Consider the following 16,885-nt stretch of genomic DNA (forward strand, 5'->3'; position numbering starts at 1 on the left):
CCCCAGCTGGGTTTACTTTCGTCACCTGAGAATACTTGTGATGCGAGGCATTTCCAATTTGCCTTGCAGATATTCTGAAACTGTCTCAAAAAAGGTTTCTTGGGGTTGTGCTAGTCTTAAAATAGCTTGGATTCTGTTCTGTCCTGACTCTGTTGGGGTTGACAGAGACCTTGAGGCTTGGCAGACCTGCCCCTTTGAGTCCCAGTTCTTCGCTTCTGGTGACACCTTTTCTTGAACTGTGTTAAGGAGTCATGGAAAAGATCAATGTGTAAATATTAATGTTGAATATTTGTCTTTAAAAATCTCTTTGGGATGCTCCATAAACTTATGCTGTGTGTGCTGTGGCGTTCTAAGCACTGCCTGCATACAGCATTTGGACCTGTTAGTGTATTGCAAGCCAGTGCCATCCCATGGAGGACAGGCAGGGCTCTCTTCTCTGACACCCATTTTGTCTCCCTGTTAAAAGTAGCTTCTCTCATCTATGTTCAGACTGCAACCAAGGTCTGTTTCTTCTTACAGTTGAAGCCTTTTCTCTCTAGATAGGTAAGGCTGGAGTGCTGCTTCATGCCCGAGCAGAGGTGTCACCTCTGGGCATGGGCTGATAGCATGGTTGCTTTGTGTGCTCTCATGGGAAGAAATTCTCATGGGAAGCTTTATAGTCCAGGTTTCTAGGATGGATCTTTGTAGGATGTATTTTGCAGCCCAGTTGGAAGATTTGCAACAGACTGGTGCTGCAGTATACCCCAATTTAATTTACCCCATCCCTGGAAGTCTTCAAGACCAGGTTGGACAGGGCTTTGAGCAGCTTGGTCTAGAGGAAGGTCTCTCCCCATGGCAGGGGATTGGAACGAGATTGTCTTCAAGTCCCTTCCAACCCAAACCATTCTGTGATTCTGTGAAACACTGGTCTCTTAATAGACATTCAAGAAGGCACTGAGGAGGTTCTTTATTAAAGAACCTTCACTTTCCACGCTGAATTAAGTTCTCTCATGAATATCTCTTTGATCCCTCACTTTACACAGGTTTTCAGCTTCCAAGAGCTGAACTGTTACACTGTAGCTTCCCACTATCTGTTTTTACCTGTATAGAAAACCCTCTATGTTTTACACAGGCCACTTAAAGCATGTGGGTAAAAAAGCTCCAGGCAGACGTGGCTCCATTGCTGTTGAGCCTGGGATTCCCCGAAGCCACCCCATCAATGTTAATGGAAGCAGACTGGTGAGGGCTATTGCTATTCATACGTAAAGTGAGCATGTACTTGGGCAAAGAGGCCACAGTTTAATATTTAATGTTCTGTAAGGCTGCACTGAGAGCTTTTACTGAAATGTGTCAGTAAAGGAGTGCTGTAGCAGTGATAGCAAACGGCTGAGAGCCAAGAGATCCTGAGATCTACTTCTTCCCCAGGCATGTTCTCTGATACTCTACAGCTTACTTGACCCCCTTGTGTCTCATCCAACTTAGCTGTAAAATTAAGCAGCAGAGAAAGCTTCATGATAAACAGACGTGTCTGGAGGTGAACTTTCAATGCAAGCTTTGTTCTTCTGATAAATTCATCTCACTGGCAGAATTTCTGGTCTTTAATCTAATGTGTGATTTTGTTGTCCTTCCAGGCAGCATTCACGCTCCTCCTGGGTCCTTTCACCTTCTTCAATGTGCAGAAGACCAAGTATCTTCAAATCATGACGTCCCTCATGAGATGGATAGGTGAGTCTTGGCAGAGGCTTGGCCACCTCTTTACCATTAATGGAACCTGAGTCATGCCACTGACGCTTCTCTTTGGCAAGATCTTCTTGTTTGGAAGCAAGTGCTTGTCAAAGCAACATCTTTGAGGACAATTGTGCAGGACTAATGAATCTTTGAGGAGAAAGGTTTTAGTCTAAGATGAGATTTCTGATTAAAAGAAAACAAATTGTTCTCAGTCAGACATGGCTAGTACATGAGGTTGTAGTCTGGTTTGTGTGAGGGGCAGAATCTCCTGTCTGAGGATACTGGCTGTGATACTCACCAGTTGGAAGTTTCTCATTCTCATAGCATATGCACAACATATTTTGGACAATCTTTGTTTTGATATGAGGAAAAAATGGCATTTCTGTCAGAATTTCCACCCTTAATTTTATCATCTGCTTGCATTTATTTTCCTCAGTCTTCTTTTATGGTAGGATGTGCTGCATTGGAAACCTCCAAACCAATGTATGTTGTCCTTGGGAAGTCCTGCTTCCATGCGTTCTTTCAAAATATTGTCATGAACTTCTGGGAAGACAGATCATTCCCTTAAGGGAAGTAAGACATCACTCCTGTTTTTTTTTCCCCAATGCCTTTGTCATTCAAATATGCAGCTGCCTCACGTCTGGCTTGTGTGTGTGTATATGCCCTTAAAGGCTGAGAGGTGTGTGTGGGTTGGGAAGGTTTATGTTCAGGTTTGTCTATTTTTGTGTCACCTAGACTGAGTGCCTGATACTCAAGGCTAATAAAGAGCATTTCTCCAGGTTAATGGCCAGCATTTCTGCCAGTTAACAGTCTCTTGGTGTGTGAATCCAGACCATTCAGACACAGAATTAGTTCCATTTATACCCATCATTGGAATAAGAAGAAAAGCTGCTTTTTTAACTATTTCCCATTACACCCATACTCTTGACCAGACTGCAGTTGGGTATTGTCCCTTCTCTGTGAATTCATCCTGTTTGGAGGTGACTGGCAGTCACTGCAGAGGAATAGAGATCCTCTGTTCTAGAGAATTCCTGAGATGGGGTTAAGCAGTTGACACCCAGGAAAATTAAGTTGAATTTTAAGCTCTCAAGTCTCAGATGTCGAACAGTTTGAGTTAATAAATCCTGACTTTGGATAGTGTGAAAATCCTGAATGCCTGTTTTTCTCCTTTATTGTCTGAGCACATGAAAGGTTTGAAAGCACCCCCATTCTTCAGAGAAAGAGGTTATCACATTAAGGGATACTAAAGAAAATGAGAAAGTTTTGCGTGGGGTTTTTTTGTTGGTTTTTTTTTTTCTTTCTTTCTTTATAAGAGTGATCTCTGCTCAGCTGACTGGCCTGATTCCAATCACCCTGCCTTCTCTTTCCTGGTAAAGACATCAGTCAGACCTCATCCTGTCTCTGTGAGTCTGATGCCTGCCTCATCTGCCATTGGTTTCCCTTTAGCCAGCTCCTTCCAGTATGAGGATTGCTGAACCTTGGCTTGATGGCAGAACTGTTCCTCTCTTTCATGGCTTGATGGAGAGGGATAAAGGCAGTGTTTGGAGAAGTGTAGGGGAAATTAATACTTTAGCCTGATTGATTCCTGCGTCAGCACGCTGGGGAACAGCTGCCCCAGATAATGATAGTTAATGACCCTGACAGCACCTCGGTGGCTACTTAGAGGAACGGATTCCGTATGTGTACAATGAGGGATAGATTTATTGGGAAAGACAATTTGTCAAAAAGCCATGTGATGCAGGGAGCAGAGAAAAGCTCCTGCTGCAGATCCCAGCATAAGGATCAATCCCATACTGCTGAGATTTGTCAAACTGGCTTCTCCCATGTCCTCACATAACTGCTGTCACCTCCTCCAAAAGCAAGGCTGTGAGTTAAACACAGGTTGGTGTTTAGAGAGCGTAGATCCTAAAGAATGGTCTTGGGCAGTGTTTTGTGGTGCTGCCTGCATGCCAATGGCCAGATGTGAATTCTTTGTCCTGGTGTAAGCTGTGCCTTTCCTTCACCTTCCTTGGGTTGGTTTTAGCCATGTAGTGCTGAGGGTGGTTCTGCAAAGCACTCTAAGCAGCAGAGCAACACTCCAGCTTCCTGCCTACCTGTTTATTGTGTGAGGGAAAGAAAACCTTCCCATGTGGACAGTGGCTTATTCAGCTTACCTGTGCTCATTGGCTTGGTGTGGATGGGAATCTGACCCATGCTTTGCATCTTGATTTGAAAAAATCATGCCTCCCTGAGCTGGGAGGTCAGTACAGACTTTGCAATGTGCTTCCCACAGGACCCACCACACATTCTTCTCCCCAGCCCAGTGGAAAGTCCCTGGATTTCAGAGTAGAAGAGGCTGATGTCAAGCAGCACTGCCTCAGGTGTACTGGTGATTCAGATGATAGCAGCTGAGAGGATGGTTCTTGGCAGCAGAGAGAGCTAGCTGTGTGTGAAGGTCATTTCTGCTGGTGTTTGTAACAGTGTCAGCCTTGCCTTTGAAAAGTTGCTTTCCCTCTTTCTCCTGATCTAAGTGATAATCAAATGTCACCAGCCTCTTCCAGAGCCCTGTGCTCATCACAAGCAGCACGTTGGCTATCAAAGCCTACAGCAGTCTCATTCCACACCTCACAGATATAAAAAAAAAAAACAAAAAAACTCATTCTCTCTCTGAAAAATAGGCTTAAACTCTGGGATCTGAGCTGGAAATTAAAAATGGGCCAGCTCAAAGAATGTGGAGATGTTCCAGGGATCAGCCCTTTATCTGGCATCCTCCCAGGATAAGGGACGTAGCCAGGACAGCCACCTCTGAAGCCTCTAAAAGGAGAAAGTTGAAGGAGGAGCTTGCAAGCCCAAATGCTGTGCTGCTAGAGAGCCCAGACAGATGGGCTCTCCTTGTCTGGGCCTGTTGATCACAAACAGCTCATCTGGAAAGAAGGCTGGCATGGCAAGGCACTTCCCTGCCAGGACTGATAGGAGCACAGAGGGTGGATCTGTGTCTCCAGGTGGAGTGGGGCTGGTGGCAGAGAAAGCTTCCAGCGGAATCGAGCTGTTGCCAGTCTTCTGAAGAGTAGCAGCTTACACACCTGGCTGCAGATCTGATTGTCACTTGGCATTGGTGAGTGCCAATGGTTAAATTCAATGCAGCAGTTGGTGCTTGAACTGCTGGCCTTATCCTTGCTTTGAGATCTCTGGTCTCCAGGAGCTGGCAGATGAGTAAGGCTTTGCCTACCCAAGTTCTCATCCCTTTCCCGGTGCTTTGCCAGCCTTTTGTAGGTACCTAGGCTGCCTTGGGAGATGGAGCAGAGGCACCCTAAGGTGTGCAACAGGAAGCCTGCCCTCTGTGCTTCTCTGGAGAAAGGGCCAGTCATGAAAATCATTGGGTTTAAATCCTGACAGTGGTGCCTACGGTTAAGTCTTGTTTTGATTTGTGGCTAGAACCTTGTTGGCTCACCCAGTCCTGGGGCCATGTGAGTACAAATTGCTCCTATGGAGTGAGGAGGGTCCTTCCCTAAAGTGTAATTCCTTCCCTTCTTTCAGCTCTTCCACCTCAGCCTTGGGAAAGTGTAGAGCTGTTATTAGGTCAATTCCTTTACCAGTTTTTGAGCCTTTTTCCAGGTCTCTTACAAAGTTACTGGAGCAGGACTTTCTGCAGAAGGTTAAACCAGCTAAGCCATCAATAAATTTAGAGCTGCTGGTATTTCCAATTCTGCTATTTGGATTTCAGACTTATTGTTTTTTTTCTGGAGGATTTAAATCTATAGTGGCGATGGATTGCTCTCTAAAGAGACCTGCTTATCTAGCTGTTTTTTTCCCCTCTCATTCTTCAATCCTGATCAAGTGGGTACTGTTAGGGGTGAGCTGCTGAAGGGCATGGCCCAACAAGAGGGACTGAGCCAGGCAACTCCCATGCACCTCTCACAGCAGAGGGGATACAGCTCACTGGGGCACAGCCCTACCTCTATATTATTGGATAATATTGGATTATAACTGTCTAGCAGCATCATGGGATAGGATATGGATTAGGAAAGATAACAAAAGGACAGAGCTTGGTGGAGCTGAGCAGCAAACATTGGGCTATTGTGTATTAAGCAGCTAACCCGATTAATTGCAGCCTGTTGCAGCCCGAGATGTCCAGCTCTATAGGTGAGGACTGCTGGCTCTAAAGACTTTGGTAGCGTGATTATCGCTGCTATTATTAAATTGTCTCTGCCAAATGTTCCCAGACAGCTCCCACATGGGGCCTGTGCTCTGTGTGCTGCTCATGATGCTGTATTGTAGTTATTAGAAAGTATTGTATTTTAATGAAGAGATAGTTTAGAAAGTAATAAACTTCTGGGTTTGGTTCAGGCTCGGTTCTCTCTCCCTGTTGGATCACAGCACATCTATTCAAGCAAATGCAGCCCTTGAGACAGAGCCTTCCCAACCCTGCCCAAACAATGATCTCACAATTACATGCTCAAGAATAAAATCTCTACTCCATCTCTTTCCCCAGGCCAATAACATGGAGGGAAAGCAAAGAATTTCTGGGAAGTCTGTGTTAAACCCTTCTTTTCTCCATCCCATTCCCTTCCAGGATACTTGGTAGAAGGCTTCTGGGGCAGAAACTGGGAAAGGGCTGTCCAGAGCCTGCTAGTGGGGCTGACTTGCTGTGCCTGGTGGCTTCTCTAGTAGTTGTGATCCACCAGAACCCTGCTTTTGACAGCACTGCTCTGCAGAGATCTGGTCTCAGACCATCTCACCTTGTGAGCAGTCTCAGGTAACTGTTGCTGCCATCCTTAGCAGCAGAACTATCTGTGCTGGAGTTGACTGGCTGCAGAAATCTGGAGTCACTGTGCTACATCCCTTCAAGTGCTGAGACTGAGAATTACACAGGAGGCAGATTTAGGAGGGGGTGACAGTTATCTAAAGTCCTGCATTTCCAGTCCCCTGCTGAGAAATTAGTCTGCCAGTGCCCACAGTCCTCAAGGTGGGTGGCCTCTTTTCACATCAGAAATTGAGCTTTCTGCAAATAGCTTAAGGAGGGATCATTGTGATCTCTACCTCTCTCCTTTAACACGGCAGGGCGTACAGGAGGATGAGGGAATTGGACTGTAAATCAGGACACTGTTGCATGTTCATTCTGACAAGCTTTTTCAACAAAGTTACTTCATGTTCTTATATCCCTTTTGGAGCAGATGAAGCTGCTGCCAGAGCCCAGGGTAAATAATTCACCAAGAGAAGTGAATATATTTATGAAGAGTTAGTTAAAATGCTGTGCTTCTGTCAGGCCTGCTTTTGGAATTGTTGCTTGAGGAGCTCATTTCAGTGCTGTTTGTGGGGGGCAATGGGGTGAAGCAGTGCCTGTGTGAGAGAAAGAGCCTTGTGAGCTTCAGACACAGATGGAGAGTGATTTGCAGTGCTGGACTGAGATTCTGCCTGAGGAGATGATGCTCCTGAAAAGAGCACTTTATTCAGGCAGCAGGAGACACTGATGGGCCTGAGAGCTGAAGAAAGGGAGCTGGAATGTAAGGGCACATTCAACCCTGCAGAAGGGTCTGGATGACGGTGCCCACACAGGTTTTCAGAGGGGGGCTGTGGCATGAAAAGCTGCTTCCTGTTCCTGGATGTTGGTGGAACAAGATGATAAAAAACTTTGCTGTGTAGGGCCCAAGGCAGGATGGCAGTATGTGGCTAAGTCTGCAGAGCAGCTGGATGTCATGGGACATGGGTGCTCTGCAGCCTGTGCTTTCCAAAGCATGCAAAGCTATAGTCTGGGCTCATGGTGACACCAAAGTGTGTATTATTCCCTTCTCTCAGAAGAGTAAATTATGGCATGGACAGAGAGGTGACTGTCAGAGCTAATAGGCCAAGCCAGCAGTAGAGCTGAGAGCAGAGTCCTGGTTGCAGAAGTTTTATGGTTCTTCTGCCAAAGGTGACCAGCAGACAGAGGACCATAAACTACACGAGTAATTTTCCCCCAGAAGCAAACAAGCCTCACTGGCTGCTTTCCTTCCTATATGTTGAGAAAAGGCATCTGTGATAAACACACGAGTGCAGGGCCATATTTCTTTTGTGGACTTGTTGGTGTTCAGATGTCTGCAGGCTGGGATGGGGCAGCTATGCTGGTTTCATGGCAGGTGTTGTTACCACAGTTAGGGAAGCTACTTGTAAATCCTGGTTATGGTATTGCAAGCCTGATGAAGAAAAGCAGGGAAATTATGCCCTTAGAGCAGAGGAACTCCACTGAACTGCTTTTGGCTGCCAAAAAGTCCTGGTAATACTTTTTAAATGGAATTTCCCTTTGTGAAGAAAAGGGGCTCCACCTGGCCCAAGGCATCAGTGTCTGAGTTGGCTGCAGCAGGAGCAAGCCAGGCCTGGGGTAGTGGAGGTGCCTGAGAGGCTTTTTCTTGCCTTCTTGGTAAGCTGTGTCACATTTCTGTGTATGAGCAACAGTCTTCTGCCACATGGACCCTGCCTCAGGCTTTGGGGCAGGGAGGGTAACACTGTCTGGACAAGTCCCTGCTCTCCACTGGAGGAAGGAGTCACAGTGATTTTCCACAACTTTTGTTCATACCTTTCTTCTGGGGAGTAATTTCCTTCTTCTTTTCCTCCTGACGTTTCTCTCCAGAGAATTGCTGTCTTCTCTGAGCATATCCATCTTGCTTCCCCACAGCCTCTGCATTCATAAATCCTTCATCTTCCTCGAGATGGTGTTTTAGGCTCTGTGATTGTCAAATCTGATCCTTAACTACTCTAGCTCCCATATTTAATTGAGCAAAACCTGGTTTTCATGTTACTTCTTTACTGTCAATTCATATAGAAACGCCCTCTGAAGGTTGGAGAAGTTAATCACTTGGTGTTCTGGAGTTTGTGGGGAGCTGGAGGTCATGAACAAGTGGCAGGATATAGCTTCTGCAAGAGAAATTGGCTAAATGAGTTTTAAATTTAAAAATCAATGTCTTAATTTCAGATACTTTGTCCTGCCAGCATGTTGGACTCCAGCTGTGCTTTAATACTTCAAATGCCACAGGATCCAGAATGCCTGGTGGTTCCAGAGTTGCAGTGGGCTTTTCAGCTTGTCCACATCACTGCTGGAAGGCAGCTGGCCCTGAGAAGGGGCACCAACATCCTAGAAAGACATCAGCAGGGAAGTAGACAGCACAAGTGTCAGGTGGGGATGCAGAAGGTAGGACTGTCATGACGTGTTCCTGGCCCATTCAGTGTGTACAGAGCAGATGCTGCTGTTTTTGTACCCTTCCTATGACAGAGCTGCCTAATGTTAAACTAAATTGGATCTGTTCCTCTGTTTAAGAGTGGCATGCTGTGTTTTGACTCAATACAGAATTGAGGTGGTGAGAAATCTTCTCCTTTCCAGAGAGACTGAGTTTAGGAATCTCCTGAAAGCATCTTCCTCTTGGAATCCATCATGCTGCTTAATGTATGAAAAGGGAAGGAAGTGCTGTGTGTTGGGATAGGGTGATCCATTATCATTATTTCCTGGCATATTGATTCTCTGCTTGGACAGGAAAGCTCTGTCACACCCTCAGCCGGCGGTGACGGATGGCGCTGCCACAAACGTGTCATGGCACCAGCTCAGACAAATGGCTGGGGGTAGGGGAGCAGCCAGGCATGGGGTGGCTGCTCACCACTGCCTCTCTGCTCCCTGGAATGTGGCAGGCACATGTGGTGATGTTCTCTCCAGGCATTCCTTGCAGAAGGAGAAATGGGAGTAGGGACAGGGCTGGAGAAGATGTGAACACCTCACAAGTATGTCTCACATCTTGCAGGGATGTAAGTGAGGGTTAAACCAGAAGCTCATTCTGAGCATCTGTTCTTGCAGGAACCTACCATGACAGGGAAAAAATGTGTCTGAGGCTTGGACTTATTTTCTTTCCTGCAACAGCCTTTCTGCAGAGAGATGAAGCTCATGTACAAACACCATTTTTCATTTACAGAGGTGTTTTCTCTGACTCTAAAACGATCCTTAAACTCGGAATGGCTAGATTATCTTCACTGCTTCTCTGCAGCTCTGTTATGTTTCTATCAAAATGCACAAAAATATATTTCTTAATATCCCCAGACTCCCATATTTCCCAAACTGTACTACTTTGGATGTCTGCTCATCCATATTCATCCTTACTTCACCTGCAAGAACCAGAGCAGAACTGCCCTGTCTCTGAATCAACATCTTAGTCAAGCAGGAGAGGAGCAGTAGCTGACTTCAAGGTCTGCTTTATCTGAGAGGAACATTTGTTCTTCAAATAGTGAGGGGAGCACAGAGAGTCTGCAGGAGAGGCAGTTGGATGGTTGGGATGAGATTCATCACAATTTTCCTTTATGGCGTAGCCCCTCTATTTTTTTCCTCAGGCTCACTTAGATCCTTCACTAAAAATGGTGCTTGAACATCTAGAGGAGACAAGATGAGACAAGAAGTGGCCTCTGTGCCTTGCTGACTGCCAAGCCTCTGGTGTGGGGGTTTGGAGTGGGTTTAACGCTGTGGAAAAACCAGGACAAGCAAAACCATTGGTTGCTTTTCAAGCATTTATATAAAACAAGGCTTAAAGCAAATTTTTCATGTAACCAACTAACAATTCATGGTGCCATCACTGCTGACCTTGCTTTGTGGCTCTGGGTGCTGATGATCATGGCCTGAAGGTGTTTCATACCTGAACACGTTGCTTGTGTTCTCTGTTCTGTGTGGAGAGGAGCCCATCAAGGTTTTTTTTCTTACTTCACCAGGATCCTTGTGCTGAAGGAATGCTGTTGGACTGCTGATGTGACAGCAGTAGGTGACATGAAATAGCGCTGTGTGACTCTGCCTTCAGCCTATTGTCCTGAGTAGGGGATGTGAGTGGGAGCTTTTTGTGTGCCTGAGGATCCTGTGCTGCCTCTTTTCTGCTCAAAGCTGCCTGTCCATCAGCCTGTCATCTTCTTTTCATTTTGACTTATCATCCAAACCAGATCTAGGTTTCAGAATTTCATTTTTTGGCTCGCCTCCTCTCAGGGACAGAGAGATAAATTTGACAGGCAAGTGTTTTAGCTCTCCAGTTCCAGGAGTGAGAAACTCTTCTGCCTCAGGGACTGAGAGAAAACAACCATGGGCCAGGGCTTTTGTTGTCCTCTCTGAGGCTGGAATTGTGCAGGGGAGGTTTCCAGTTTACCCAGCACCATTTCTCTCAAGGATCTTGCATCTGCAGAGCACCAGTGCTCAGGCAGGGGAAGCAGAGCTTGCCTTGTTGGAAGCAAAACTAGTTTGGATCTTAGTATTGGATCCTCACTCCTTGTAATTCTAATAAATTTCTGAAATGCATATTTAATGAAAAACAAATGTATTAAATTCTAGTTGCTTAAGCCAAAGACCATCCATCATTTATCGAGTCCACAAAAATTCTGTTTCATTAATGTTCCCTGCCAGAACAGCACAAGTTAGGGCAGAGGAGAGTCTGTGGGAGATGCTTCAAGGATGGGGTGCCTGCCTGAAAGTTCCCCTGACCTGGTCCTGTTGGCACTGGTGCAGAAAGTGGGGCTTTGAGCCAATGGTGAGAGTGGATTTGGGGGATGGAAATAGTTACTCGTTACTGTGTTGAGCAGAGTGTGAGAAGGTTCACTGTCTAGTGTGCAGGGGAAGAGGTGTGAGACTTCTGAGGCATGTCTTAGCCCAGATACAGGATGGGGCTGCAGAGCCTGACCACCTCTCCCAGGCAAGAAGGAAAGCTACAGTCTCTGCACATTTCCAGAGCTGCCCAACCTGCTTTGTCTTACTACTCAGGGCATCTTTTCCTCTTCCTTGTAGCCTGTGCAGCCCTGGGGAGTGCAGCAATGTCACATCTCGTGGAACACAGCTCTTTCTGCATCTCTTGCTGAGCAGATATGGCTGGCAAGCACCTCCCCTCTGGGGAGCTGTGGGGAAGGCACAACTGTACCCCTGTTCACAGTGCCCCTCACCTGCTGTGCTTGAGTGAAAGCAAGGGGAATTGCACACCCCCAGAGCAATGAGCTGTTGCCTTCCATAGCTCTCTGTGACTGCCCTTGGGGGAGGAAATAGAGCCCAGCACTCCCAAAACGACCTGGCCTCGTGGTACTGTGAAGGAATGGATGTGCTGCTGTCAGTGCAGTGTATGGGGACAGCTGGTAGACTTGTCCTGTCACTGGAAAACAGTTGGAAGCAAGAGGTTTCCTGAGGCACACAGGATGAAATGCAGTGTGTGGCTTGGGGAGGGTTCAGCATGGAGCTGGTGTTTGCTGCAGGAGAACATGAATTTCTGAGAGAGGGTTTTGGAGGGTGCTGGGGGTTTATGGGAGGCAATGTTCAATGAGGTTAATCTGATCTTGCTGGGCACAAGAAGAGGCAGCATTCATTAACTGGTCTGTAACTATTTTCCCTAGCTCCATCCCTGGCAGTGTTTCCCATCTCCAGCTGCCTGTTGTTGGGAGCAGGACTGGGCACAGAGCAAGCCTGTGATCTTGTCACCCCATGGTGAGCCTGCCCAGCTCCTGGCACTGGTGCCAGCCTCCTATGGGCTTGAACTGTGCACTGCTCTGCTCAATTCCTCTGGATTTATATTAATGACATTCAAAGTTGTCTGTAGTAGTTGTCTCAGCATTTTGTTGATTTTTTCATTACCTGATAATTCACAGCTCTGTTCCTGTGCCTCAGACTGGTGCAAGGACAGCTCTGTGCAAGCCACAGTGGCTCACCCATTGCAGCACCAGACTGTAAATCTCATTGCTTGCTACCCTGCCAGGCAGGTCCTTTTCTCCCCATTACTTGTTAACTCCAGCAGCTGATGATCATCTTTCCCAGGTTGATGCAATTTTTGTGACACCAGAATTAGTTTTCTGCTGCTTTTATATGCCATGCTAGGAATGAAAGTCTCACAGTAACTCCTCTGGCTCAAATTTCCACCCTCAAAGTAATAAGGGCATTAGCCCAATCTCCTCAATTCATTTTGTCCCTGGCACGTTGTTATTTGTAATAAGCTTTGTAAAATGTTGTTAGGCTTTTTCCTGACATAAGTGATGGGTAGACGAGCAGACTTTGTCTAGAAACAATGAATTTTAATAGCAGTCTTTCAGTGCTGCTTTAGTCCCTTCCAGACTGGCTTCTCCACCCTGGGATTAGCTACAGACAGCCTGTTCTCCTGCCCAGGAAATGGCTGGCTAGTTCTTGCTCTATCATGCTTGACAGATCCCAGGGACAGGAAAGCTTGCTAGTAGCTGCTGCTCCTGTGCACATAGGGGAGGTTTGAAAACATTAGTCCAGTTGGAAATGTGTAGGACTATTACTGAGGTTGGCTGGAGCCAAGTCAGAGCTCAGACATCTCTGAGCCTTTTTGAAATGATGGTATTTAACCTGTGTGTATGTGGCAGAAGCATCCATAGACCAAAACCCTTGAGGGCTTAGGGTTCACCAGCTATGTCAGCCTTCTGCTTCTGAAGGGCTTAGCACAGCCCTGTGCTCTTGGGGGTGGGAAGGAGACTGGAGGGAGATGTCTGGGCCCATTCCCTTATCTGCTGACTGGCATTGACAGCAAATCATGATTAATTCCTGTGCACCTTGCCTTTAATGTAGCACCCTCAGATAAGGTGGTGCATCAAAGAGATAAGAAGATGCTCTTGCATAGCAGGAGAGAGCTGGTGCCAAGACTGCCAGTGCAGTGGGAGGAGGTCATGAGGAGTGGGAGCCTGGGCTTGACCTGAGACCTTCTCTCTCTCTCCAGCTTTCATCCTCATGATTATTCTGGCCCTCATCCGCATCAGCAGAGGCCAAGCTGAAGGTCACCCGTCCATGGCCCAGCTCTCGGGCATCCGCAATCTGTTTGGGGTGTGTGTCTATTCCTTCATGTGCCAGCACTCCCTGCCTTCCCTCATCACCCCCATCTCCAAGAAGAAGCACGTCAACAAGCTGGTGCTGCTGGACTACATCCTGATCCTGGCGTTCTACAGCCTCCTGTCCTTCACCGCCATTTACTGCTTCCGCAACGACACCCTGATGGACATGTACACGCTCAACTTCACCAACTGTGACATCATCAGCGTGGCCTTCATTCGCTACTTCCTGGGCCTCTTCCCGGTCTTCACCATCAGCACCAATTTCCCCATCATCGCAGTGACCCTGCGCAACAACTGGAAGACCCTTTTCCACCGGGAGGGGGGCACCTACCCGTGGCTGGTGGATAGGATTGTCTTTCCTGCCATCACGCTGATCCCCCCGGTGCTGGTGGCCTTCTGCACCCACGACCTGGAGTCCCTGGTGGGGATCACGGGAGCCTATGCTGGGAATGGGATCCAGTATCTCATCCCGGCTTTCCTGGCGTACTGCAGCAGGAAGGACACCCAGCTGGTCTTCGGCAGCGGGACAGTCAACAAGCACCTCTCCCCTTTCCGGCACAGCTTCTGGATTGTGTTCGTGCTCATCTGGGGCTTCTCTTGCTTCGTGTTTGTGACTGCAAACATTGTCCTGAGTGAGTCAAAGCTCTGATGGAGCTCCAGAGACTCCAGCATTTCGGCTCCCCCTCTGGAACTCTGCAGTGAGGGGGAGAGGCAGTATGAAGGGAAGTTTCCAGGCTGTTGCGTGGTGACACAGACTTTCTTCACTCCACTTTGGGTGTGGGTGGAGTGGACTCAGCCTTGTTACAGTTCTGGTTCTCAGACAAAGACCTGGGGCTGAGCCCTTGGCAGCCTGCACCGTTAATCAGTGTCCAGCCATTCCTGCCTTTGGCTCTGTCAGAGCAGCACGTTCTCTGTCTGTCCCTCTGTGGTTCTCTGTGTGCTGCAGGTCTCGGCACACAGGAGAGAGACAGTCTTGGCTGCATCACTAAATGTCCCTTCTCCCAAAGGCAGGAATGTGCTGTGCAGAATCCAACAGGAGTTTGGGATAACTGAGTCTCTTCTTTCTGATGAGACTCCTTCAGACCAACCTCCTGTGCCAGCTGAAGGAAAACATAAGGGTAGAAATAGACCTAATTAAGAAGGAAATAATTTTGTGCTGTTACATTTTCTTTTTCTAGAAGCATTATCATGTTTGTGCACATTGCCTGGGATTGGGGATCTTTTGCTTAGAGCTGGATTTCTCCAGCCTGGGAGTTTACATTCACACTTCCATCCTGTTCTCCTGTGCTGTGGCAGCTCGGTTGGGCAGAGCAATGCCCCTCTGCATGTAGGGATACAGCTCTTCCCCCTGGAAAGGAAATGAGCACCCGCACAGGACTCGGAGCTTTCCACTGGCAGAGCCCTTCTCCCCTTCTCAGCTTTGCCCGGGGCTGGTGCAAGCGGCCGGGATTGGGATCGGTGTGAGGTGCTAATTACCCAGTCCTGACACGCGAGAGCCTCTGGCTGTGCACACTGATGCGTTCCCGGCTCCCGCGTTGGGTAATTAGCCTTGAAACAAGGTGGGTGTTAACTCAGGGGAATGAGCCGGTGCCAGGAGGGAGCAGCTGTGCCCTGCCTCAGCCCTGCATGCAGCAGCAGAGCTCCTGAAACAAGGGAGCAAATCCTGAAACCCTGCTGGAACTGGCCTTGTGTTTCTGCACGGGGTTAAGGTGGGCTTGTGGCTGCTCCTGCTCTGCTTCTTTCAGAATTGGGCTGCTCCTACCTAAGGCAGCTCTAGGAGAGTCTCTGCTTTCAGAATGACCGTGGTCACTGTAACACCACACTTTGTCACCAGTCCTGTGTTCAGAAGCCCTGGGGCACAGATCATACGGGGTCTCCTGACAGAAGGAAGAGCTTAGAAAGTTTTCACCTGAACTATTTTAAACCCCCTGTTATCAAAGCAGGTTGAAAGCCAGGTGCATGGCAGATCCTCCTGCCCTCTGCACTTGCTGCAATATTAAATGTCATCGCTCTCTAAAGCAAGCTTTGAACTGCAGCTCTTTTTAATCAAGCTCTGTTTTCAAGTAGGACTTTCTGGTTTCCATATGACCTGAAGTGCTCCTCCTGGGGGAATATGCAAGTACCTGGAGCTGTATAAAACCACTTCATGGCTTTTAAAGCAAAACCCTGCACCTCTCAAGCCTGAGCACCGCCACTGTGTCCTTGCTGAGCTGCCTGGAGAGAATTTGGAGAGACTGTTCATCTTCTCTCCAGCTTGATCCTAAACAGGCATTTGCAGCCCCTGCTAGTGAGTTTAAACATCCCCAAGTGCTTCTGGAAAGCTGATGTGGCATCTTCAGTACCAAATTAAGAAGGTATTTTACAGGTATCTGGTGCTGGTGTCTTGTTTAGGAAGCAGTAGTTTGGAGGGCAGATTCACGGGGCAGCTGTGCTGGGAGCCACCTGTGTGGCAGCTGGGAGCTGGGCAGAGCTGGCAGGAGAATGGAATGCATTGATGAAATGAGCATTTGGAAGCTGGAGATGCTGAGGGGGCTGTTCCTCTGCATGAGTGTGCAGGTGTGGGTTCATGGAGGGGCTGAGGGCTGTCTGCCCTGAGCTGCCCATGCGTTGCAAAGCCCTTGGCTCAGCCCCTGCCCTCCACATGCCCATTTCAGCCTCTTGCCTTCACATTTCATTGCAGCCAGGCATCAGGGCTGTTCTCTGTTATTTCATCTCCTTTCACTCTCCCTTCCCTTCTCAGGAGGGAGGGAGCCTAGCCTGGCATCCTCTTCCCTACCATCTCTTGCTTTTAAAGATGTGCCTTCTTTTCCCTGGCCTGTGTGTACCACTCTCCTCCTCAAAAATGTGTGACAGTGGCTTCTGAGGGGCTGCTCCTCCAAGAGCTGCTTGGATCCAGGTTTTGGATGCAATGGGATGCTTAGGGCTTGTGTTCCAGCCCCAGCCTTTGCCACGGTACCTTACTGGGAAGGACCGTGCTCCCCAAGGAGCACGAGTGCTTCTCAAATAAATAACCATGAATTTCCAGACACCTGCTGTCCTTGCACAGCAGCAAAACAAATATATCCGAGGAATTGGGGTGATTAACAGAAAGAAGCTCTACAGCAAAGAACATTTTTCATATAAAACATGACGTAGCAATGCCTTAAAAATTACTTGAGAAAGCAGGAAGGGGATGGTTCAGTGCAGCCAGCCCTGGCTGAGGGACTGCTGTGTGACCCCATGGTGCAGGGCACAAGCTCTCTCCTCTCACTCATCACGAATAAGTCTATTTTTATTTGGCCATTATCAGCACTAACAATTCATTATTGCAGATTCACACGTGATGCTTTGTCCTGACTGTAATTAGTTTTAAAAAAATGGGATTAAAACCAATAAAATGTACATTATA

At 47.7% G+C, this 16,885-nt stretch overlaps 1 protein-coding gene across 2 annotated transcripts in view; it reads left to right on the top strand.

Moving 5' to 3' along the window:
- Positions 1 to 16,885, top strand: part of TMEM104 (transmembrane protein 104) — a 43,186-nt gene extending 26,301 nt beyond the window's left edge. For both annotated transcript variants that reach the window (XM_056505608.1, XM_056505609.1), the window contains exons 9-10: positions 1,611 to 1,704; positions 13,386 to 16,885. In XM_056505608.1, coding sequence (XP_056361583.1) covers positions 1,611 to 1,704; positions 13,386 to 14,146 — 855 coding nt within the window. In that variant the 3' untranslated portion in view covers positions 14,147 to 16,885. The remainder of the gene's footprint in view (positions 1 to 1,610; positions 1,705 to 13,385) is intronic.

Source organism: Oenanthe melanoleuca, chromosome 18, assembly GCF_029582105.1.
Source record: "Oenanthe melanoleuca isolate GR-GAL-2019-014 chromosome 18, OMel1.0, whole genome shotgun sequence".
NCBI classification, from domain to species: domain Eukaryota; kingdom Metazoa; phylum Chordata; class Aves; order Passeriformes; family Muscicapidae; genus Oenanthe; species Oenanthe melanoleuca.